The 25704-nt window shown below is 47.0% G+C and overlaps 1 protein-coding gene across 1 annotated transcript in view; it reads left to right on the top strand.

Annotated features, from left to right (window-relative positions):
- The first annotated feature begins 7852 nt into the window (after positions 1-7852).
- LOC129700592 (AF4/FMR2 family member lilli-like) overlaps positions 7853-25704 on the top strand; it is a 58430-nt gene continuing 40578 nt past the window's right edge. Inside the window, exons 1-2 of the mRNA XM_055641210.1 lie at positions 7853-7889; positions 8687-9042. Coding sequence (XP_055497185.1) covers positions 7853-7889; positions 8687-9042 — 393 coding nt within the window. The remainder of the gene's footprint in view (positions 7890-8686; positions 9043-25704) is intronic.

Here is a 25704-nt window from a genome sequence, read left to right as displayed (position 1 = left end):
TGACTATATTTAAGAGGGAGTTAGATGTGGTCCTTGTGGCTAAAGGGATCAGGGGGTATGGAGAGAAGGCAGGTACAGGACACTGAGTTGGATGATCAGCCATGATCATATTGAATGGCGGTGCACGCTCGAAGAGCCGAATGGCCTACTCCTGCACCTATTTTCTATGTTTCTATGTTTTTATGTTTCCTCACATTGCACATAAAGTGCAAGTGAAATGAATATGTCAGCAGCGATACAATGAGAAAGAACACACAATACACAATAAAAATTTAACACAAACATCCACCACAGCATTCATCACTGTGGTGGAAGGCACAAAAATTGGCCAGTCCTCCTCCATTTCCCCCCGTGGTCGGGACCAGAGTCCAGCGCCAGTCCATAGTCGGCTCTTCCCCACCGGAGACTGCGGCTTCAGGATGGTGTAGGCCGCAGGCCGGCGGTCGAAGATTTAAAGTCCCCGCTATACATTAACAGGGAGAGTGTATGAACTCCTGACAGACAACACCCACAGTCAGGATCAAACCCAGGCAAATTAAAGAAGCAACTCTATGGTCGTGGACAGGGCATAGCTTTACAGTGAGAGGGGGAAGGTTTAAAGGAGATGTGCGGGGCAAATTTTTTTACATAGAGAGTGATCGGTGCCTGGAACACGCTACCAGGATGCAGATGGGGGCAAATATGATGGTGGTGTTTAAGAGGCTTTTAGATGGGCCCATTGATGTGCAGGGAATGGATGGATGTGGATCATCTGCAGGCAGATGAGATCAGTTTGTCTTGGCATCATGTTCAGCACACACATGATGGGCCGAAGGGCCTGTTCCTGCGCTGTGCTCTTCTATGTTCTGACTACAATGCAATGATATTCCACAGCTTAATGTGATCTCGCTTCTCTCTTCCGTGGCCTCTCCCTCACCATATCTCCTTCATAGAATCATAGCAAAAAAAAGCCTAAAGGGCCTGTTCCCACTTACGCGATTTTTCGTTGTGGGGTGACGCCTGTTTGGTGGCGAGTAGTCGCCAAAGAGTCGTACCTTTTTCTGGTCGCCGCTGGATTTGCAACTTGTTGAAAATTTGCCGATAAAATTGTGTGTGGGACAGGCCCTTAAATCATCTCAATTGCCAGACCCCTTGCCTGACATATCATCGAACATAGAACAGTACAGCACTTGAACGGATCCCTCGGCCCACAATGTCCATGCTGAACATGACGCCAAGTTAAACTGATCTCCTCTGCCTGCACGTGATCCATAATTCCTCCACTCCCTGTATATCCATGTGCCTGTCTACAAGCCTCATTAACACCACTATCATATCTGCATCTACCACCACCCCTGGCAACGCCTTCCAGGCACCCACACCACTCCAAAAAAAAACCCTGCCCCGCACATCTCCTTTAAACTTTGCCCCCCCCTCAGGCTATGCCCTCTACTCTTTGACATTTCAAGCTTGGGGATAAGACTTTCGGCATAGAGGTGAACCAAGGAGGAACTGGACAGGGTGATGTTGCAGAGGTAGAGATAGATGTCATTAATGTCAGCACTGATTTATTGTCCAGTGTTTATCTCACCGTGATGTCTGCAGCCGAGTCTGTGAACAGTCTACGCCCGGGCAGTTGTGAGAGGGAGATGGAGATGGACACAAAAAGCTGGAATAACTCAGCGGGTCAAACAGTATCTCTGGAGAGAAGGAATGGGTGACGAGCCCTTCTGCAGACGGAAGTAGAGGTGGGGAGGGGAATAAACTGCTGGTGAGCAAGGGCCAGCAACAAATTACCTCATGAAGGGTGGAGCACCCAATGGCCCATTGTTACATAATACATAGAAACATAGAACATAGGTGCAGGAGGAGGCCATTCGGTCCTTTGAGCCAGCACCGCCATTCATTGTGATCATGGCTGATCGTCCCCAATCAATAACCCGTGCCTGCCTTCTCCCCATATCCCTTGATTCCTCTAGCCCCTAGAGCTCTATCTAACTCTCTCTTAAATCCATCCAGTGATTTATGCCTCCACTGCCCTCTGTGGCAGGGAATTCCACAAATTCACAACTCTCTGGGTGAAAAAGGTTTTTTCTCACCTCAGTCTTAAATGGCCTCCTCTTTATTCTAAGACTGTGAACCCTGGTTCTGGACTCGCCCAACATTGGGAACATTTTTCCTACATCTAGCTTGTCCAGTCCTTTTATAATTTTATATGTTTCTATAAGAACCCCCTCATCCTTCTAAACTCCAGTGAATACAAGCCTAGGCTTTTCAATCTTTCCTCATATGACAGTCCCGCCATCCCAGGGATCAATCTTGTGAACCTACGCTGCAATGTCTCAATCACAAGGATGTCCTTCCTCAAATTAGGAGACCAAAACTGTACACAATACTCCAGATGTGGTCTTACCAGAGCCCTATACAACTGCAGAAGAACCTCTCTACTCCTATACTGAAATCCTCTTGTTATGAAGGCCAACATTCCATTAGCTTTCTTCACTGCCTGCTGTACCTGCACGCCAAATTTCAGTGACTGGTGTACAAAGACACCCAGATCTCGCTGTACCTCCCCCTTACCTAACCTAATCCCATTGAGAAAATAATCTGCCCCCTTGTTTTTGCGGCCAAAGTGGATAATCTCACATTTATTTATATTATACTGCATCTGCCACGCATCTTCCCACTCACTCAACCTGTCCAGGGCAACCTGCAACCTCCTAACATCCTCTTCACAGTTCACACTGCCACCCAGCTTTGTGTCATCCGCAAATTTGCTAGTGTTGCTCCTAATTCCCTCTTCCAAATCATTAATATATATGGTAAACAGTTGCGGCCCCAACACCGAGCCTTGCGGCACTCCACTCGCCACTGCCTGCCATTCTGAAAATGACCCGTTCACTCCTACTCTTTGCCTCCTGTTGGCGGGTGACGGTGTGATAACCAGCGTAGGATGATGAGAGAAGAAAGGGAAATTAGATTTAGCAGTCACGCGTAACTGTACCAAAGCACAAACAGGATCCTCAGACAGATTCTGTGATTGAAGTAGCAAGGATGTAGTTCAAGTCCCCGGAGAATCAACAACCCAAAATCCCCAGCTCTCACACATGGCAGCTGTCAGCAAAGCCTTCTGAATCCTGAAAAACAAACCCTAAGCAGAAGACTTTGTGGACAAGATATATAACGGTGAACTGTACATTGCTATTAATATACAGTTTCTGTGTCAATGAAATTGGTTTGTTTGAACATAAAACAGTGCAGCATAGGAACAGCCCCTTCAGCCCGCAATGTCTGTGCTGAACTAGATGTCATCATCGGCGGTCACTCAAAACGAGTATGACTGTCCTTTCGTGCTACGGGACGCCTGTGCGTGACTTTGTTTAACGTGGGGAAACTGGTGCACAGACAGCCACCCCATGGTCCTTGACAGATCTGGATCAGGATCCAGTGGCATGGAGTCCAAGACGACCGGAGACCCTTTTCTGCTGCAGCCTTCACCCGCCTTCCCAGCCGTTGTGACGCTCCATTAAGGTCAGCCATCGTCCTCTGCCTGTTCCACCGTTGAGGTCTTGGTTGGATTGCTCTGTCAGGGACTTCCCCCTTCCCCTGGCTGACCTTACCGCCATGGGTGGCCCAACCAGGAGCATAGCTCCAGACGGCATCGCTCTCAGGATCTCAGGTCCACACAAGCTTCTCCACCACGACAAGGTGACAATCCACGGAGAAGTGGACATGATGCATCCTCTCTTTGCCTGCATGTCATCCCTGCATATTCATGTGCCCATGCAAAAGCTTTCACTATTGTACCTGCCTCCACTACCATCCTCGGCAGCATGTTCCAGGCACCCGCCATCCTCTATGTAAAAAAACTTGCCCTGAACATGTGTATGATATAGAGTCACAGAGTCATACTTCAGCCCAATCCACCCACTTCGACCAACATAACCCATCGACACTGGTCCCACTTGTAATGAAATAAAGGAAGGACATTCTTGCTATTGAGGGAGTGCAGCGTAGGTTTACAAGGTTAATTCCCGGGATAGCGGGACTGTCATATGCTGAGAGAATGGAGCGGCTGGGCTTGTATACTCTGGAGTTTAGAAGGATGAGAGGGTATCTTATTGAAACATATAAGATAAGTAAGTGTTTGGACACGCTAGAGGCAGGAAACATGTTCCCGATATTGGGGGAGTCCAGAACCAGGGGCCACAGTTTAAGAATAAGGGGTAAGCCATTTAGAACTGATTGGGGATGATCAGCCATGATCACATTGAATGGCGGTGCTGGCTCGAAGGGCCGAATGGCCTACTCCTGCACCTATTGTCTATTGTCTATTGTAATGAAATAATGCAGGATTCAAGGATTCGGATGGAGGAAACACATGGTGAAGAGCACAAATAACTATTTGTTAAAGCAAACACACTATGTACCACCTGCCCACGTTTAGCCCATTATCCCTCTCAACCTATCCTATCCAAGTACCTTTCCAAATGTTTTTTAATCGTTGTGATGGTACTTGCCTCAACTACCTCCCCTGGCAGCATGTTCCATTTAACTGCCACCTGTGTGGAAAACGTTTGCCACTCAGGTTCCTTATAAATCTTCCCCCCCCCCCCCCCCCCCCCCCCCCTCACCTTAAACCCATGTTCTCTGGTTCTTGATCCCCCCTACTCTGGGTAAAAGACTGTGAATATACTGTACACTTCTGTAAGATCACCCCTCAGCCTCCTGTGCTCCAAGGAATAAAACCCGAGCCTGCTCAACCTCTCCCTGTAGCTCAGGCCCTGGTGTCCTGGCAACATCCTCTTGAATCTTCTCTGCGCTCTTTCCAGCTTAACAACAAATTTTCCTGTAACAGGTTGAATAAATAATATTGACTGATTGCAATGCGACCTGGTTAGATATCTCGACTTTATCCATGCTCCTCACGATCGCAATCACCTCAATCGCAGGTGGCACAGTGACACAACTGGTAGAGCTGCTGCCTCACATCGCCAGAGATTCAAGTTCGAACCTTACCGTGGGTCAAGTCAATTCAAGTCAAGTTTATTTGTCACATACACATACGAGATGTGCAGTGAAATGAAAGTGGCAATGCTCGCGGACTTTTGTACAAAAGACAAACAACCAAACAAATTATAAACACAATCATAACACACATATTCTTTTACATAATAAATAATGGAAGGAAAAACATTCAGTAGAGTTAGTCCCTGGTGAGATAGGCGTTTACAGTCCGAATGGCCTCTGGGTAGAAACTCCTTCTCAACCTCTCCGTTCTCACCGCATGGCAACGGAGGCGTTTGCCTGACCGTAGCAGCTGGAACAGTCCGTTGCAGGAGTGGAAGGGGTCTCCCATGATTTTATTTGCTCTGGAGTTGCACCTCCTGTTGTATAGTTCCTGCAGGGGGTCGAGTGAAGTTCCCATAGTGCTTTCGGCCGAACGCACTACTCTCTGCAGTCTTCTTGTCCTTGGCAGAGCAATTCCCAAACCAGATGGTAATATTTCCGGACAAGATGCTTTCCACCGCCGCTGCATAGAAGCACTGGAGGATCCTCGGAGACACCCTGAATTTCCTCAATTGCCCGAGGTGGTAAAGGCGCTGCCTTGCCTTACTCACGAGTGCTGAGGCGTGTGATGCCCATGTCATATCCTCGGAGATGTGGACTCCCAGATATTTAAAACAGTTCACCCTATCCACAGGATCCCCATTTATCCTCAATGGAGTGTACGTCCTCGGATGATGTGCCCTCCTAAAGTCCATGATCAGCTCCTTCGTTTTTTTGATGTTCAAGATCCTGTGCTCAGGGTGAGGGACTTCGATGTATTCCCTCCCATCTTGACTACCTGGGGCCTGGCGGTGAGAAAGTCCAGGACCCAGGCACACAGGGAGGTGTTGAGCCCCAATTCCATTAGCTTCCCGGCCAGTCTGGTGGGGACTATCGTGTTGAAGGCTGAACTGTAGTCTATGAACAGCATCCTCACGTAGCCCCCCTTCTGGCTGTCCAGATGGGAGAGAGCTGTGTGCAAGACCTGGGAGACCGCATCGTCCGTGGATCTGTTCGGACGGTATACGAACTGCAACGGGTCCATGTTCCGAGGGAGGAAGGCGCAGATGTGATTCTTCACCAGCCTCTCAAAGCATTTCATGACTACCGAGGTAAGGGCCACCGGACGGTAGTCATTCAGACAGGCTGGGGAGGCATTTTTTGGTACTGGTACAATGATGGATTTTTTGAAGCAGGCAGGGACCACGAACTTGTCCAGGGAGAGGTTGAATAATGTAGTGAGCACTGGAGCTAGCTGTGTAGCATAGGACTTGAGTACTCGCCCCGAGATGCCATCGGGGCCTGCAGCTTTTCTCGTGTTCACCCGTGTCAGAGCCCTTCCTCACGTCGTGCTCGGACAGCGAGAATGTGTGCATATTCCTCCCTTCAGCTTCGGTAGCCAGCCCGCTGGCGGTTCTGTCCTTGCGGTGTTTGCACGTTCTCCCTGTGAACTCTTGGTCTTCCTCCGATGTTCCAGTTTCTGCCAACATCCCAAAGGATGAGAAAGTGGGATAACATAGAAGTAGTGTGAATGGGTGATGGTTGGTTGGCAGGGACTCGGTGGGCCGAAGCGCCTGTTTCTATGTGTATCTTTCAATCAATGCGCTCACCCCTCATCCTCCTACACTCCATCTCTGAAGAAGGGTCTCAACACGAAACGTCACCCATTCCTTCTCTCCAAAATATCAGCTACAAGCTGCAGATCTGGCCGACTGTCCCCCCACTCCCCAACCATGCTGAGATGGAGGGCCATTCCGTATGGTCAAGCCATTCGGACGGGACATCCCTTATATTGGGCTAAATTGGTTTGTCCCATACGAGACCGCCCTTGTCCCGTATTTGACTACTACTACTCGGGGTCAAGGGGACTGTCGGGTCAGAGCGCCGCGTCTGGCCCCGCCTTACCCATCCCGACGTAGTGCAGCCCATGGAGTGCAGCAGCAGTGCCTTGTCCGTGGCCCCGTCGGTCGGCAGCCCGGCCAGCTGTCCGACCTTCGGACCTTCGCTTGCCGCCGACACCACCATCACCCCTCCTTCTCATGGGCCGATCATCGGTTCAGGCCAAATCTCTTCAGCTGGTCCGCCGGCTGGGCTTTATGTGCAGTCCAGCACCCAGGCCAACTCGTCATCCGCCCAGCCACAGCCGAGTCGGTCAACGAATTGCCGTCGGGAACTCCCTTATTTTGACCTTTGTCCCTAATTTGGGAGTGAGAAGGTTGGCAACCCTAGTTGCTAGCCCTACCACAGAAGGTCTTCAGGTGCAGCTGCAAGCCCTGATTTTTTAGGAGGTTCAGGATGGTGTCAGGATGCCCAGGGCATCATCTACTTGCATTTTTCACTGGATGTGTTCAAGAGAGAGTTAGATTTAGCTCTTATGGCTAATGGAATCAAGGGGTATGGGGAAAAAGGGAAGGGTTGCTGATTTTGGATGATCAGCCATGATCATATTGAATGGCCATGATCATGTGGGCTCGAAGGGCCGAATGGCCTACTCCTGCACCTTTTTTCTATGATTTTCTATCAACAAAACATCACATTTTAATAATAATAATAACAATAATAGTAATAATAATAACAATAATCATCATCATCATCATCAAAATAACATTAGCAAATTTGCAGATGACACAAAACTTGATGGCAGTGTAAACTGTGAGGAGAATGCTATGAGAATGCAGGGTGACATGGACAGGTTGGGGGAGTGGGCAGATGCATGGCAGATGAAGTTTAATGTGGATAAATGTGACGTTATCCACTTTGGTATAAAAAACAGGAAGGCAGATTACTATCTAAATGGCGTCAAGTTGGGGAAAGGGGAAGTACAATGGTATCTGGGGGTCCTAGTTCATCAGTCTATGAAAGTAAGCATGCAGGTACAGCAGGCAGTGAAGAAAGCAACATGTTGGCCTTTATAACACGAGGAGCCGAGTTTCGGAGCAAAGAGGTTCTTCTGCAGTTGTACAGAGCCCTAGTGAGACCACACCTGGAGTATTGTGCAGTTTTGGTCCCCAAATTTGAGGAAGGACATTCTTGCTATTGAGGGAGTGCAGCGTAGGTTCACCAGGTTAATTCCCGGGATGGCGGGACTGTCATATGCTGAGAGAATGGAGGGGCTGGGCTTGTACACTCTGGAGTTTAGAAGGATGAGAGGATATCTTATTGAAATATATAAGATTGTTAAGGGTTTGGACACGCTAGAGGCAGGCAACATGTTCCCGATGTTGGGAAAGTCCAGAACCAGGGGCCGCACAGTTGAAGAATAAGGGGTAAGCCATTTAGAACGGAGACGAGAAAACACTTTTTGTGTCTGTTGTGAGTCTGTGGAATTCTCTGCCTCAGAGGGTGGTGGAGGCCGGTTCTCTGGATACTTTCAAGAGAGAGCTAGATTAGGGCTCTTAAAGATAGTGGAGTCAGGGGATATGGGGAGAAGGCAGGAACAGGGTTGATCAGCCATGATCACATTGAATGGTGGTGCTGGCTCGAAGGACCAAATGGCCTACTCCTGCACCAATTGTCTATTGTCTATTAATAATAATAATAACAATAGTAGCAACAGTAATAGTAATAATATAATAATAATAATAATAATAATAATAATAATAATACTTTGACGCCCAGTTCAGGCTGCGGGCTGGAGGCCAGGCCCGACGTTGCTAAGGGAGGGTTGTCCTGGCAACCGAGGGGAGGGGGGGGGCGAGCGAACGTGACCAAAGATTATTGAGGAGCTCCTCTAGGATCTTTGAACGTGACGGCGACGGCGGACGCGCGCCCCGGTGGCGGGTCTCAGAAGCGCGCGCGCGCGCGGGAGAGAGAGAGAGGGAGAGAGAGCGGCGCGCGGCGGCGTCAACTGTCGAGCAGCAGCAGCAGCGACGACAACAACAACAACAGCCCGAGGACCACGTCCATCGCCCTCGCCTTCCCCCTCGCCTCGCCTCGCCTCACCTCACCGCCAGCCCCCACCTCACCGCCGGCAGAGCGGCCGCCAACATGGACCTCTCCTTCATGGCCGCGCAGGTGAGGGCGAGGGAGCGGGAAAAGGGATGGTGAGAGATGGAGAGAGAGATGGATGGAGGGAGTGAGAGAAGAGGGATGGAGAGAGTGAGGGATGGAGAGAGTGAAAGAGGGATGGAGAGAGTGAGGATGAGAGGAGAGGGGGGAGAGAGAGGGGGATGGAGAGAGTTGGATGGAGAAAGAGAGGGATGGGTGGAGAGAGTGATGGAGCGAGAGTGAGGGATGGAGAGAGTTGGATGGAGTAAGAGGGATGGAGTGAGAGGGAGAGCGGGATGGAAGGGGTGAGGGATGAAGAATGAAGGAGGGATGGAGAGAGTGAGATGGGTGATGAGAGTGTGAGAGGGGTGGAGGGGATGAGTGAAGGATGGAGAGAGTGAAGAAGACGGTGGAGAGGGATGGAGAGAGTGAGATTGGTGAAGAGAGAGGGATGGAAGGTGAGGGATGGAGAATGGATGGAGAGAGTGAAGACGGCGGGGAGAGAGGGATGGAGAGAGGGATGGAGAGTGAGGAAGGTGTAAGAAGAGAGGGGTGGAGAGGAAGACATGGGGAGAGAAGAATGGAGAGCGTGAGTAGTGAAGAGAGAGAGATGGAGGGGGTGAGGGATGGAGAATCAAGGAGGGATGGAGGGAGTGAAGGGGAGAGGGATGGAGAGAGAGGTAAGGCGAAAAGAGAGGGATGGAGGGTGGGATTGAGGGATGGAGAATGAAGAAGAGATGGAGGGGTGAGAGTGAGGAAGACGGGGAGAGAGGGATGGAGAGAGTGATGAAAGGTGTAAGGAGGGAGAGGAGAGAGTAAGAAAGATGTAAGAAGAGAGGGACGGAGAGAGTGAGTGAGGAAGATGACAGGGAGAGTGGAATGGAGGGAGTGAAGGAAGGTGAAGAGAGAAAGGGATGGAGGGACTGAGGGAAGGATTGAAAGTGAGGAAGGTGTAAGGAGAGGGAGGGGGAGAGTGAGGAAAGGTGGAAGGGTGGAGTGAGGGATGGAGAATGGAAGGATGGAGAATGAAGGAGGGATGGAGAGTGAAGACGGTGAGAAAGCGATTGAGAGTGAGGAAGGTGAAGAGAGAGCGGGATGGAGAGGATGAGGGTGGGAGTGAAGGATGGAGAATGAAGGAGAGATTGAGGGATGGAGTGAGTGAAGGTGTAAAGTATATAAGCAGGATGAGGGGTGATGGTGATGAAGAGAGAGGAAGAAGGGATTGAAGGATGAAGTGAGCGAGGAAGGTGAAGAGAGGGATGGAGAGAGTGAAGGTGAATAGGGAGGGGGTGTGTGGGAGGGAAGGAGGGGTGAAAAGTGTGAGGAAGACGGGGGAATGTGAGGGATGGAATGAGTGAGGAAAGGTGGGAGAGACGGATGAAGAGAGTGAGGAAAGGTGCAAGAGAGAAAGAGGGATGGAGGGCGTGAGAGGAAGTGCGCTTAAGAGTGAGGGATGAAGGATGGAGAGTGGACAGGGATGAAGAGAATGAGGAGGGTTGGAGAGAAGGATGGAGGGAGTGAGGAAGGAGAATGGATATGGGGGCGAGGGAGTGGTGCGAGGAGGGATGAAGGAGGAATGAAGAAGCTGGAGGGAGAGAAGGTTGGAAAGAGTGGGAGAGGGATGATGGGAGTTAAAAAGGTGGAGGTGCAAGGGAGAGGGGAATGAAGAGAGTGAGGATGGGGGGATGGAGAATGAAGGAGAGATGGAGCGGGTGAAGATGGAGGGAGTGAGGAAAACGGTGAAAGGGATGGAGAGAGTGAGAATGGAGGGAGTGAGGGATGCGGAAAGTGAGGAAGGTGGGGAGAGAGGGATGGAGGGAGGGCGGGAGAGAGCGATGAAGTGAGGAACAGAGAGGGATTGGAGGATGGATGAAGTGAGGGAGAGTGGCATGGGAATGAGGGAGTTGAGAGGGAGGGAGAGATAGATTGAGAGGAAAGTAAGCAGAGGGAGAGAGGATGGAGGGAGTGAGGGATGGAGCAGGGGTTGAAGGATGATGGATAGGAGTGGAGTGAAAGGATAGGAGAGAATGAAGGAAGGATGGGAGGTCGAAATTGAAGAGAAGGAATGAAGGAGTGACGGAAGGAGGGAGGGATGGAAGGTTGGGAAGGAGGGTGGGAGGGATTGGTAGGTGAGGTAAAGAAGGAGGAAATGGAGGAAGCTGGCGACAGGTGATAGGAGATGGGAAGGTGAGGCGTAGAGACAGGAGAGGGGAAATGAAGGCAGGTTGAAATCATCGCAACACTAAATGGAGGGAATTTCAAACAATGGGAATTTTCAAAAGGATTCTCTTTTTGGTGTTGTTTCCTCGCTTGTAAAGTGGGGGTGAAAGACAGAATAAGCCAACGTACCTTAGACTGTTGAAATCCTAGTCCCTAATGTTGGGGTGGGAATTCTCCAATATCAATACCCCCACCCCCATCTCCAACTTATCTACCCAGCTCCAATTCCTCGCACACCTTTTTTTTACTCCCTCGCTCCTGCCACCCAGTATCTTTCTCTTCCCCCCACTTCTTTCCATCTGTTCATCTTACTCCCGTCCCACATTTTTCATTCACACACATTTTTCTGGTTCCACATTTCACTCCTCACGTTCCTTGCTTCTCAGATTCCACCATTTGCACCACCAGTCCTCTCCATCTCCGGCTATTATTATATCCACCCCCATCCAACGCATCTGCCAATCAACCTATCACACCAGCTTAATTCCCCTTTCCGCTTTCTATCAGCTTTCTCCGCTCTGCTCCATCAGCCTGAAGAAGTCCTGACCTGAATTCTCGTCTGTCCATTCCGCATGGGCTTCCTCCCACATCCCCAAGTCGCGCAGGTTTTTAGGTTAATTGGTCTCTGTAAATTGGCCCTAATGTGTCTAGGGAATTGGATAACATAAAACTAGTGTGAACAGGTGATCGATGATTGGCGTGGATTGTATAGGCTGAAGGGCCTGTTTCCATGCTGTATCTTTCAATCAATCAATCAATCAATTTCTCTTTACAGATGCTACTTGACCCACTGACTTCCTTCAACTGTTTTTTGTTCGGGAATTATGTGTACATGATTTGTGTTTATCGCCAATCACGGAATTTTCCAATTTCTCTCTTGCCCTTGGTTATTTACGTGTGTGTTGTCCTTCTCCACTCACCCTCATGCCTCACCTACTGTCTACCAATGTCAGTGCTGCGGTCTTCCCTCTACTATCTTCTTGCTTGGAAGGTGTCAGGAAAGTCCAGGCGTTACAGAATGGTTGATGTCCTGTGGGATATTTGAGGGTGGGAATGATTCATTACATGTGGATTATCTGGGATGAAGACCTATTGGGGAAAGAAGAGTGGGTCATGCTCCACCCACCCTGGTTCAGCGGGGGTGTAGCCTGCCCAGTGTGTAACTAGCCAAGTAAACAACAGGCACCTGAACCCCCAATTGACTAACACACTGTCCCATATGGTATCAGTGAGCAGCGATCTTTAATTTAGTTTAGTTTATTGTCGCGTGTACCAAGGTACAATGAAACGCTTTTGTTGCATGTTAACCAGTCAGCAGAAAGACTATACATGATTACAATTGAGCCGTCCACAGTGTACAGATATATGATAAAGGGAATACTGTTTAGTGCAAGATAAAGTCCAACAAAGTCTGATTAAAGATAGTCCAAGGGTCTCCAGTGAGGTAGATGGTAGCTCAGGACTCTAATTGTTGAGATGATGATTCAGTTGCCTGATAACAGCTGAGAAGAAACTGTCCCTGAATCTGGAGGTGTGAATTTTCACACTTGCCTCTTGCCTGATGGAAGAGGGGAGAAGAGGGAGTGACCACGGTGAAACTAATCATTGTTTATGTTGCTGGCCTTGCTGAGGCAGCGTGTTGTGTAGATAGAGTCAATGGAAGAGAGGTTGGATTGCGTGATGGTCTGGGCTACATCCACAATTCTCTGCAATTTCTTGCTGTCTTAGATGAAGCTGTTCGCACACCATGCTGTGATGCATCCAGATAAAATGCTTTCATCGGAGCATCTGTGGAAGTTGGTGAGAGCTGTTGGGGACATGCAGAACTTCCTAAGCCTTCTAGGGAAGTAGAGGCGTTGGTGTGCTTTCTTGGCCATTGTTTCAATATGAATAGTCCAGGATAGGTTGCTTGTGATATTTACTCCTAGGAACTTAAAGTCTACAACCACCTCTACTTCGTCACTACCAATATATACTGGGGTATGTATACCGCTTTGCTTCCTGAAGTCGATCACTATCTCCTTTGACTTGCTGATATTGAGAGTAAGGTTGTCTTCATACCAGGTCACGAGGTTCTCAATTTCCTTCTTGTATTCCAATTTATCATTATTTGATGTCCGGCCCACAATGGTGGTGTCGTCCGTGAATGTGTAGATTTTATTGTATTTGTACTTGGCTGCATAGTCGTGGCTGTATATGGCCTTTATTGAGAAGTCATTTGAAGGTAGTGCTGTTATAGACAACGTTACAGCCTAGAAAGAAGGCCTTCAGCCCATTGTGTTCACATTGGTTGAGATGCTCCAATTTCACTGTGCCCTACAGAGCACAGCTCTTCAAGAACACATTAGGTTTAGGTTTATTATTGTCACATGTAATGAGGTACAGTGAAAAGCTTTGTTTTCATGCTATCCAATAAGATTAAAAAATGCTCTACATAAATACAAACGCGCCAAATTCAAGTACAATAGATAGAGTAATGTGGAAGCTACCAGTACCAACGTGTCGAGACAGCAAAGACGAGGCACCTGGAATAAAAACTAGACATGGGTAAGTCCACTTCAGAATCTTTGCCCCAGAGAACAGTGAAAATGTTCAAGCTGAATATTAGAGATCAGTTTAAGGGGAAGCTGAAGTTGTCATTGTGAGGTCCCCTTCCACCCTCACACTCTGCAGGACACTCTCAGCCAAAATCTACAATACACCCAGTGTTCAAGCCAAACTATCAAGCCCTCTCACCACTTTTTCCACCATCACCCTTTGCCCAAACCCCATGTCATCCCTATTCTCCATCTCCAATTTCCCACCCAACCTATGCTCCATGACTCATTCCATGCTCCTACATCAACTTCCCCTGACCCCTTATTCATAAGGTCATAAGGAATAGAATTAGGCCATTCGGCCCATCAAGTCTACTCCGCCATTCAATCATGGCTGACCTATCTCCCTCCTAACCCCATTCTCCTACCTTCTCCCGATAACCTTGTCCCATAACTATTGTCCCATTAACCATCCGCGCTCTCACCTCACACCCAACACTCCAAACAGCACTCACCCCCTACCAATTTTTCAGCCCAATTCCACCTCAATTCCTACTCTCCCACCTCACCCTACTTCTCCGTAGCCTCTACCTCACACTTCCAGCTATATTCCCGATGAAAAAGCGTGACCGTCATGGCACTTTGCCGAAACCTGACACAGGTTAACAGGGAAGTGAGATGGTTCTGTTCCCAGCCTCCACCAGGACCCAGTGACCTCTGGCATGCAATCGTGTCCATGGCAACTAACCTGCTGCGGTCTAATCACTCACGTCAGTGGTCAATCATGTTCTGAGCTTAATTTTTCACCGGGGGGAAGCAGCAAATCACAAACCTTACGGCTCAGCCTTACGCAGTTAGATGGAAGGTAGGTTTTGTCTGACACACTCACCGCTGGAAACAACCTGGAGACAGCAGTAGACGCAAAGACCACAGCCCTGCCTTCCCTGTTCTGCTTTACACCCCTTGTTGCTGGGATTATCCTCCCAAGAAAGGAGCATCGTGCCAAACTCAAAACCCTCTTGATGTCTGAGCACCTCAGCTGGGTGGGAGGAGGGACTTTCCACTCGAGGATTACTAAAAGATGTGGATGCACAAAGGATAGCGTAGAGATTTACAACGAGGGATGGATAGATCATTGTTAATTATGTGAATAGCAGACAGACCATTGGTGGTTGGGATGTTTATTTTGGAGCAAACGAGACTAAGGGACTGGAGATGCTGCCTGATGTTTCGGGTCGGGACGGGACCTGCTGAGTTAAGGGCCTGTCCCACTTGGCCGTCATTTACGCGACTGGCTGATAGTGACTGATGCGCAACGGTCACGAGATGGTTGATCGCGACATCATGTGTCCGCACAGCCGTCTGGAGCGTGTGACGTCATTTGAAGATAGACACAAAATGCAGGAGTAACTCAGCAGGACCAGCAGCATCTCTGGAGACAAGGAATGGATGATGTTTCGGGTCGAGACTCTTTTTCAGTCTGAAAGAAGGGTCTTGACCCGAAACGTCACCCATCGCTTCTCTCCAGAGATGCTGCCGGTCCCGCTGAGTTACTCCTGCATTTTATGTCTATCTCCAATCGTCTTGACCCCACTCTGGGAGTAGGAGTGGGGGTGGATCGGATCCGCAATGGCCTTGAGCCCCAGGCTGAGCTCGGCGATCACTTGCCTGCTTCTGCTGCTTTTGGAGGTGTGAAGTTGCGCCGCGCCAAGGTGTCCCACTTAGCCTTCATTTACGCGACAGGCCGGTGGTGCCCAAAGATTTTATGCAGAACGAAATAGTGGAGCTCTGCGTGATACCGCGCGCAACTCCACACTCCTCCACGCTCGTCCCGCGCAACTCACACGCCACCCATACGCTGCCAGGTCGTGTAAATGGTGCGCATATGACGGCCAAGTGGGACAGGCCCTTTACTCCAGCACTTTGTTTCTTTCTTTGCCTGAAAGAATGGTGGAGGGAGAAATTATTTTTGTACTGGAACTGATGTGCTACAATGCAGAAAACTATATTCTCCACTATAGAATACTACCAATACTAATCAATACCAGTGAGACACCAGATGCAGGAACTTATTGCCCCACCCTGAAGAGTAGACTGCAGCCATAATGACTTGTCGAGTGTGAGGGTGAGTGGGGACCTTATGAAATCGTCAGCTTCCCCTTAAAGTCATTTCTAAAGTTCAGTTTGAGTATTCTCTCTGAGAATGAGTCCCACATTCTGTTCTCTAGAATTCTAAAGTGTGTTTATCCGTCTAGTTTGTATTCCAAGCACCTTTGCTCTCCCAACAATTGAACATCACTATTCCAAGCCTATTGAAATCCCGATCAGGTTAATTTCAGCAACTTTCCTGTGAAACAGCCCCACCCCTTTCAATTTTTGCCAGTGATCAAAACCTCTGTACGGGTGCAATCAGTGCAAATCTGTTCCACGCCTCTAGTGCTGCTATGTGTCTTATTTTAGCAGGAGACCTGGACTATGTGCGATGCTCTGACAGGCCAAAGTTTGGGGGCATGTTATTTGTAATTTTTTTTTCCATTTTCTCTCTACGAAATGGCAGACTGAGCTTAGATTATTTTTTAGAACAGCCTTTTTAATCTGTTGTACCTTTTGGTGATTTATTTATCTATCCCCCAACTTCTTTGCCTGGTTTATATTCTTGGTTATTTGGGGTGTGTAACTTTATTTATTTATTCTTTGGGATTGGGCTGGGAAGGCCAGTTTTTATTGCCTGCACCTAATTGCTCTTGAGAAGCTGGTAATGAGCTACCTTCTAGATTGGCTGCCGCTGAAGATTTTTCCACTGCTTTCTACTCTCTCTATGCCTCTCATAATTTTATATACTTCTATCAAGTCTTCTCTCATACTCCAATGCTCTAGAGAAAACAATCCAAGTTTGTCTAACCTCCCGTTAGCTAATAGCTAATACCCTTTCATCGTTCTGGTAAACTTCTGCACCCTCTCCAACGTCTCTACGTCCTTCCTGTAATTGCGCACAATACTCCAAATGCAGCCTAATTGAAGTCCAATAATGCTGCAACATGACTTCCTACCTCTTAATACTCAATGCTCTGACCGATGAAGGCAGGTTTACTTTCTTTTGTCAACGTGTGGTGGGTGAACAGGGCAATGTAAATACAGACAAGGACAACAGATTTCTGCCTTTTGGTTTTGGCAGGGATTGTAGATTCTGGAGGTAGTGAGCAAAGATGAAGGTGTCGGTCACCATGAGCCAACACAGGAGGATCACCTTGAGATTTTTGGCTCGAGAAAAAGATACAGGTATTTGTTAGCTATTTTGCTCTCATTCTGGGCGCTGCTTCAAAGACTAATGTTGCAGCTATAAATCCACTCTAACGTGAGCGATCGATCCTTCACTGGGGCAATGACCGCCAAACGAAACTCTTTAAAACCCAATTGATAATTAATGTAATAAAATGTCATGTCTGCTTGAACATCTTTCCATCTGCCCCATTATGAATTCCTGCATTAATATTTAAAGTGGAATCTGTCCGTGCAAACTTCATTAGCTTTCAAGCATCCGTGGAATAACACGCAGAGTGCTGGAAGAACTCAGCAGGTCAGGCAGCGTTTGTGGGGAGTGTGGACAGGTGACATTTCGGCTCGAGACTCTTCTTCACACATGGAGTAGGAGGGAGAATGTTGGAAAAGCGAGGTGGGGATAGGACAATGCTCTTCCTCTCTCCACTTCCCCTACCACCCATATTCCTCCCTCCGGCTTTACATTTCACCCCCTCTTCTCTACGTTTCACCTATTTAGACTGTACTGGCTGTTGGAATCCCATTCACCCCACTAATTTTAGTGATAGGAGTAGAATTAGGCCATTCGGCCCATCAAATCTACTCCGCCATTCAATCATGGATGATCGATCTCTCCCTCCTAACCGCATTCTCCTGCCTTCTCCCCATAATCTCTGACAGCTGTACTAATCAAAAATCTATCTATCTCTGCCTTGAAAATATCCACTGACTTGGCCTCCCCATCCTTCTGTGGCAAACCTTTACCTGTAAACTATTCTCCCTACATTCCCATCTACAGCCCTGAACTCTTCCACACATCTATGTTCCAGGCACAATTTGTAGTGATCATTTGAATAATTAGGATGTATTTGGAGTATTGTGTGCAATTGTGGTTGCCCCCATAACAGAGAGGATGTGGAGGCTTTGGAGAAGGTCCAGTAGAGGTTCACCAGAATGTTGCCGGGATTAGAGGGTGTTGGCTATAAGTGGAGGTTGGACAACTCTGGTACACTGGAGTTGAGGAGAGACCTGATATATATATATATATATATATATATATATATATACACACACACACACATATTTGTTCACATACAGAGACACCCACACACACACACACACACTCTATCATTTTGTGTCTATATTTTATATATATATATATATATATATATATACACACACACACACACACACACACACATATATATATGAGGCATAAATTTGAGGCATAAATGGAGTGGACAGTCAGAACCCTTTTCCCAGGTGGAAAGGTCAAAGACTAGAGAGCATGGTTTTAAAGTGAGGGGGAAAGTTGAAAGGAGGTGTGCAGGGCACATATTTTACACAGACGCCAGTGAGTGCCTGGAATCCCCAGGCAGGGATGATGGTGGAGGCAGATACGTTTGTGGCATTTAAGAGGTTTTTAGGAACATGGATATGTAGGGAATGCAGGCTTACTTATCATGTCTAGAGGTATAACATAGGAACAGGCCCTTCGACCCAGCGCATCCATGCTGACCATTGATAACAATGTGTTCACTACGTTCATACTGTGTTATCTCACTTTCTCATCGACTGGGGGGTGCAAATTACAGTGGCTAATTAACCTGTAAACCTGCACATCTTTGGGATGTGGGAGGAAGCCAGAGGAAACCTACGCAGTCACAGGGAGAATGTGCAAACTCCACATGCTCAACACGCGAGGTCAGGATCAAACCTAGTTCTCTGGCGCAGTGAGACAGCAGCTCTACCAGTTGATGCCGTCATCATGTGCAGGCAGATAAGATCTGAAGACTTGAGTCTGTAGAAGGGTCTCGACCCGAAACGTTACCCATTCCTTCTATCCAGTGATGCTGCCTGTCCTGCAGATACTCTTTCATTTTGTGTCTCTCTTTGCAGATCCTTCCATCATTGTTCTATGTTAATTAACCTGGATGTCTTTGAAATATGGGAAAATGTCTACGGTCAGGATCAAATCTGGGACAGCTGAGAGGAGGAGTAAAGATGGATTGAAGGTGAAGCTAGGTTGAAGCCTAGAAAGGCTGTGATTTCCAGGGATGGCAGAGTAGGCTCGAGGGGCCATTTTGACCCATTCCTGTTCTTTTTTTAATGTCGCCTGTCTTAAAATCCATTTGCTAATCTATTCTTAACATTTTTAAGTGTCTCTTAAGTTGATAAGTACATTAAAGATTTTCGGGCCAAGTTTTGTACACACCGAGTGATGGATGCCTGGGACCTGCTGTCAGTTTGATGGTGAAGGCAAACACAATAGTGGCGTTTCAAATGCTTTTTGATGGGCACATGAATATGCAGGGAATAGAGGAATATGGATCATTTTCAGGCAGACAAGATTAGTTTAATTCCATTATGCTTGACACGGACACTGGGCCGAAGGGCCAGTTCCTAAGCTGTACTGCTCTATGTGTCAGAAAGAACTGCAGATGCTGGTTTAAATCGAAGGTAGACACAAAATGCTGGAGTAACTCAGTGGGTCAGGCAACATCTCTGGAGAAAGAATGTGTCCTTCACTCCAGAGATGCTGCCTGAGCTGCTGAGCTACTCCAGTATCCTATACTGTTCTACGTTCTTCAGCGTGGACTATTCTCCCAACTGATGTCACTTGCAAATTTAGTAATTTCGATAATTGCAAAGTTTAAACTGTTAAGATAAGTTGGAAGCTACAATTGTTCCAGCATTGAATTTCATGGGACTCATTTCACCTATGACCACACCAAACAGCAACCTCATTTTCCTGTTGTGTTTGTTGTCACACAGTTGTCTGCTCCAAGTCTTTGCCTGCTCTGATCTCGTTCATGGAGACACAAGAAACTTCAGATGCTGGAATCTTGAGCAAAATACTAAGTGCCGGAGGAACTCGTGGGTCAGACAGTATCTGTGGAGGGGAATGGACAGATGATGTTTCGGGTTGGGACCCTTTTTCAAATTGAATGGAGTGGAGGTGGAGGGGGGGGGGGGGGGGGATAAGGGGTGGCTTGAGGTGGGGGGGGGGGAGTTGGAAGAGAGCTGGGGGACAAAACCTGGCAAGTGTTGGGTGGATACAGATGGGGGTTGGATTGGGAACGACAGAGTAAGTGACAAAGGCTAGAGCTCAAAAGGAGACATCAGATAAGAAGAGATGAGTGAAATGTACAGCCGGAGGGAATGATAAATATGGGTGGAAGGAGACAGAGGGGACGGGAAAGAGGCGGGATAAGAGGGAACTGGGGTGTTGGGGATGGAAGCTGAGTACAGCGGAGGGGAAAGTAACATTGGGACTGGCGGGGGTGGTGGAGGGGAGGTGGTGGGTGAAATGTATAGAAGGGGGACACAGAAAAGAGAAGGATGTAGGGTGGGTATTACTTGAAATTTGGAGCATTCAATTTATATTGTCGAGTTGTAAGCTATCCAAGCGACCTCATTCGGTGTATTTGAGCGCTCAGTGCAGCATTTTGGGAAGTCTGCTTTCATGCAGCCTTCTCTGTCAGATGAGGCTAGATTTTTTTTGATTGCCCTTTGCTCCGTGGTTGCAGTAGTAATCAATTAACGATCCAGCACCCAGTAATAGATTTCTAATCAATCAACCATGTGCTTGAGTTCTGACAGTTCACTTTGCTAAAAATGTCTAGACTGTCAACAAGGAGATGGGCTCTGATCACCATGTAGCGTTATAGATGAGATTAAACTGTGTCATTGTTTGCAGTCAAAGGTGGATGTCAAAGATCCTCTGGTCTCCTTGGAAGAAGAGCAGGGGAGTTCTCTCCCTCATGTCCCAGCACTGATATTTATTCCTCTCCCCACGTCATGAGCGTGGGCTATTCGAACATGATCACGTGGCATCTTGTGGGAGCTCAACGCGTAATGTGACTCCTGCTTCCCCTTTGTTGCCACAGTGACAGGCACTTAGGACATCTCACAATGGTGAAAGGGGCACGATATGCATGTCCCTCACTTCCACTCGAGCTCCTTTGCCAAAAAGCATTATCTGACAAGAGTCTGAGGAAGGAAACAAGCAGTTAACCCACCAGTGTGGGTGGGAGGCAAATTTCTGCTAATTATCACTTGTTTTAAGTGCTCTGGATGAGGGCAGGGAAGGAAATGTATCACAGTGTGGTTTTAAATTAAAGTGTGTGGACCCGAGACACAGCCTTCGCTCTCAGAAGAGACCAAATGATTTTTTTTTTGGCTCTTTACTGTGTTGTTGCTATGGTAAATGGTTCACGATCCAGCCTTCTATATTAGATTTCCAATCAGCCAATAGCTTTTCCTCTGACAGTCCACCACTGATATTTCTAATTTGCACAAGCATCTGGCTCATCACGGGCTGAATGCTGATCACCATGGAAATGGAGATCTCGAGCCTCAGGAATTACCTTCAGTGAAGTCTAACAGTGATAAATCTTTTTAACTTTTTCAAAGGAAAGCGAGTTAAAAGGATGAGGTTCATCCTGTACATTGCACATGAATTGAGTGGTTCGCCGAGCCTGTAACAGCTAACTAAATTACTTTGGGTGCAAGATCACATAATGGTCCAAAATGGATAAGAATGAGAGATGGAAAAGCAATCTTGAAATGCTGAATGAAATTAAAGCAGAAAACCAGAGGTCAGGCAGTATCTATGGAGAGATTTAATATCAAGAGAGATAAGAATGTTTTATTGTTACGTACTGACAACTGAACAGTGAAATTGAACAGTGAAATTCTTACTTGTAATTCTTACACCATAACAAGTCCATAAGTGCGATAACACAGAAAAATATATAATCATCGATAGTACAATCATTCAATATTAGGTTACCAAAAACAGTGCAAAATCAAAGTCCATAGTGCAAGCAAAGGCACAGTCCATAGATCAAGACACAAAGTGCTGGGGTAACTCAATGGGTCAGGCAGCATTTCTGGAGAACATGGAAAGGTAACATATTGGTTCGAGACCCTTCTTCAGACTGATTGTGGTGGTAGGTGGGGCGTGCAATTCTGGCAAGTGATAGATGGATAAAGATGAGGGGGGATTTTGATGCAAAGGCCAGAGATGAAAAGACTAAATGTGTGGGAATGAACTGCAGATGCTGGTTTAAACTGAAGATAGACACAAGAAAAGTCTCGACCCGAAACGTCACCCATTCCTTCTCCCCAGAGATGCTGCCTGTCCCGCTGAGTTACTCCAGCATTTTGTGTCGATGAAAAGTCTAAAGGTGTGAGATAGGAATAGAAGATGTGAAGACAGGAACAATGTAGGTGGGAGGGGAAGAGGATGGGAGAAATCGGTACAAGTTCAGGTGAGGCAGAGGGACGAGGGGGGGTGTGGTGGGGGGGGGGGGGGGGGGGGAGAAAGTGGGTTGGAGAAAGTGGGGTTGGGTGGGTAACACAGTGAGCATTTCAGGTCAGTAACCTTTTGTGAGTTTAAATTCCACAGTGGCCGTGGGGGGCTGAATAATGTTTGACTGCAGCCCTCTGATCCGTCATTCGGTGCTACAGTACATGTTGTGCGTGTTTAATGCCTGCACGCCAAGGATATATACTGCCAGTTAGCACAACTCTCATTTCAGCCTGTCGGTCAGTTTATTCTCCACACTGCTGCTGACCTCTTTAATTACTTGTGCCACTATTTTGGTATACAGACATTTGTGGTAGGACTTCAAGTAACTGTTGCAGGTAGCCAGGGTGATGACATTGCAAGTTGATAGGATGATGAAGAAAACTTTTGGCTCACTGGCCTTCGTCAGTATGAGAATCCAGTATAGAAGACACAAAGAGCTACAGATGCTGGAATCTTGATCAAAATGTAAAGTGAGGGAGTAACTCAGCAGACCAGGTAGCATTTGTAAATAGAATTGACAGGCAAAATGTCATGACATTGGGGTTATATGTTATAGTTGCACATAATGATGGTGAGGTTGCAGCTGGAATATTGAGTTCAGTTCTGGTCACCCTCTGTAGCAAAGATGTTGGACAGACTAGGACTTTATTATTTAAAGCGCAGGAGGCTGAGAGGTGATCTTATAGAGGAATAGATAGGGTGCATGCCCAGGGTAGGAGAATCAAGAATCAGAGAACATAGGTTTACGGTAAGTGGGGAAAGATTTAATAGGAACCTGAGGCACAACTTTTTCCACACAGGGTGGTGCCTATGTGGAATGAGCTGCCAGAGGAGTTAGTTGCATCAGGTACTATGACACATTTAAAAGACACTTGGACAGGTACATGGATGTAAATGTTTTAGAGGAATCTAGCCAAATGCGAGTAAATAGGACTAGCTTACATGGGGCATCTTGGTCGGCATAGACAATTTGACCTGAAGGGTCTGTTTCTGTGCTCTATGACTCCATGTATATGACATCTGCTGCATGTATATGACATCTACTGCATGTATGTGACATCTACTGCATGTATGTGACATCTACTGCATGTATATGACATTTGCATGTATATGACATCTACTGCATCTATTGGTCTCTATTACCTCATCAAAAATGAAGCATTTTTGGAGGAAGAACAGGAAGAATCAAAAATAAATTACATTTTCAAGGGAATGCGGAGGCAAAGGGACCTAAAATTTGTGTGCTAAAATGTCTGAAGGAAATTACTGTGAAAAGAGCCTTGATTTTTCTTACTCTCCTATTTACTGATGCTTGTGTGCTTAACATTTATAAATCACTGGTTGGGACGCAGCTGGGGCATTGTTTTGGGATCGTGATTAAAGGGCCTTGGAGGAAAAGAGAAATTTATGAATAGGAATTAAACTCTGACAGACTGGACCTATACTCTCTTGAGTTTATAGAAATAAGATGTAATCTGATCAAAATCTACAAAATGTATCTGTATCTTGACAGGATAGATGTGGAGATACAGGTTTGTTCCCTTTGGCTGGAGTGTTCAGAGCCAGGGGACAGTCTCAAAAGGAATATTTCCTTTACTGAAAAATATTAGTGAACCAGATGGGTTTTACAATGATTCTTGGTTGCCATTATTGGCACCGTCTCTTTTAAACAAAAATCTTGAGTATTTATTTAACTGACTGTAAATCCACTGTTGCTGCTGGATTGGGATTTGAATCTTTGATTTAGGGTTAGTAATCTAGTCAAGCAACACAACTATCTGGGTTAAAAGTGAAGCTGAATGAAGCTGCTAGTCAGGACAGCGTGTGAATAAACTGCAAAGAAAAACAGCGTGCAATACACAGTTAAGTAATATATTTAACAGATCAGATTGAAGCTTTGTGTTTCTACTGCATCTGGTTGTGAAGAGTAGAGGGGGGACAATTGAAATGCTAACAAGAGGAGGAAACTCCAAAAATACATCCAACAATTGTGAGGACTGTCTAAAGAAAAGGCTGAAGCAATCGCAATCACGAGCAAAACACAATGCTGGAAGATCTCGGCAGGTCAGGCAGCATCTGTGGAAGGAAATCAGTTTCAGTTCAGTTTGGTTTATTGTCACCTGTACCGAGGTATAGTGAAAAACATTTGTTGCGTGCTAACCAGTTAGCCGAAAGACAATACATGATTACAATTGAGCCATTCACAATATACAGATACATGATTAGGGAATAACGTTTAGTGTCAGGTAAAGCCAGTAAAGTCCGAGGGTCACCATTGGCAGGCGATGTTTCAGGCCGGGACCCTTCTTCAGACAGAAACATCACCTGCGTTCCCTGCACAGATTCTGTCTGACCTGATGAGTTCCTCCAACACTTTGTGTTTTGCACAGGATTCCAGCATCTGCAGTTCCTTGTATTTCAACATTGCAATCATGTTCAGCAAGAAGTGTTGAATAGATGTTCCAATTCTGCTTCCTCCTGAGATCTCCACCGTCACCAGACGATTTGTTTCACTCTGTGTGATGTGAGGAAATGGCTTGGAGCACTGGATACAGAAAAGTCTTTAGGACAAGATGGCATACAAATAATGTGTAGGAAGGAACTGCAGTTGCAGGTTTGCACCAAAGATAGACACAAAATGCTGGAGTAACTCAATGGGACAGGCATAATCTGGAGAGAGGGAATGGGTGACGTTTCGGGTCGAGACCCTTCTGTCCGAAGAAGAGTCTCAACCTGAAATGTCACCCATTCCCTCTCTCCAGAGATGCTGCCTGTCCCGCTGAGTTACTCCAGCATTTTGTGACTATCCTCAGCAAAAAAATAACACTGGACTATTGCTACAGAACTAACCGTCACACATGCCAACCTGTCGCAGTACAATTATAACACTGGCATCCATCCGACAATATGTAAAATTGCCCAGATATGGCTCCTGTACAAAAAGGACAAAATTAGTCTCCTCACAATAACTGCTGAAGAGGTGGAAGCCATTGCCAACGGTGCTTCAAGCAGGACTTACTATTGGAAACACAAGGAACAATACAGATGATGGAATCTTGAGCAAAACACAAAGGGCTGGAAGAACTAGACAGGTCAGGCAGCATCCATGAAGGGAATGGATAGGCAAAGTTTCAGATCAGGACTTTTCTTTGGACTGCTCTGTTCACTGATGCCCAGTTTAAAACCATCACAATCTTGGTCCAATTCTGGACCAAAGAACTTGGTTCCTTAGCTGAGCTGAGAGTGACAACTCATAACAGAAGAGCAGTGGTGGATCAAGTGTGGCATTGAAGCACCCTGTTAAAATTGAAGTGAATGGGAATCAAGGCAAAGTCACTTCACTGTAGTCTCACCTCG

Source organism: Leucoraja erinacea, chromosome 9 (genome assembly GCF_028641065.1).
Source record: "Leucoraja erinacea ecotype New England chromosome 9, Leri_hhj_1, whole genome shotgun sequence".
NCBI lineage: Eukaryota > Metazoa > Chordata > Chondrichthyes > Rajiformes > Rajidae > Leucoraja > Leucoraja erinaceus.
This window is presented reverse-complemented; position numbering and strand designations above follow the sequence as displayed.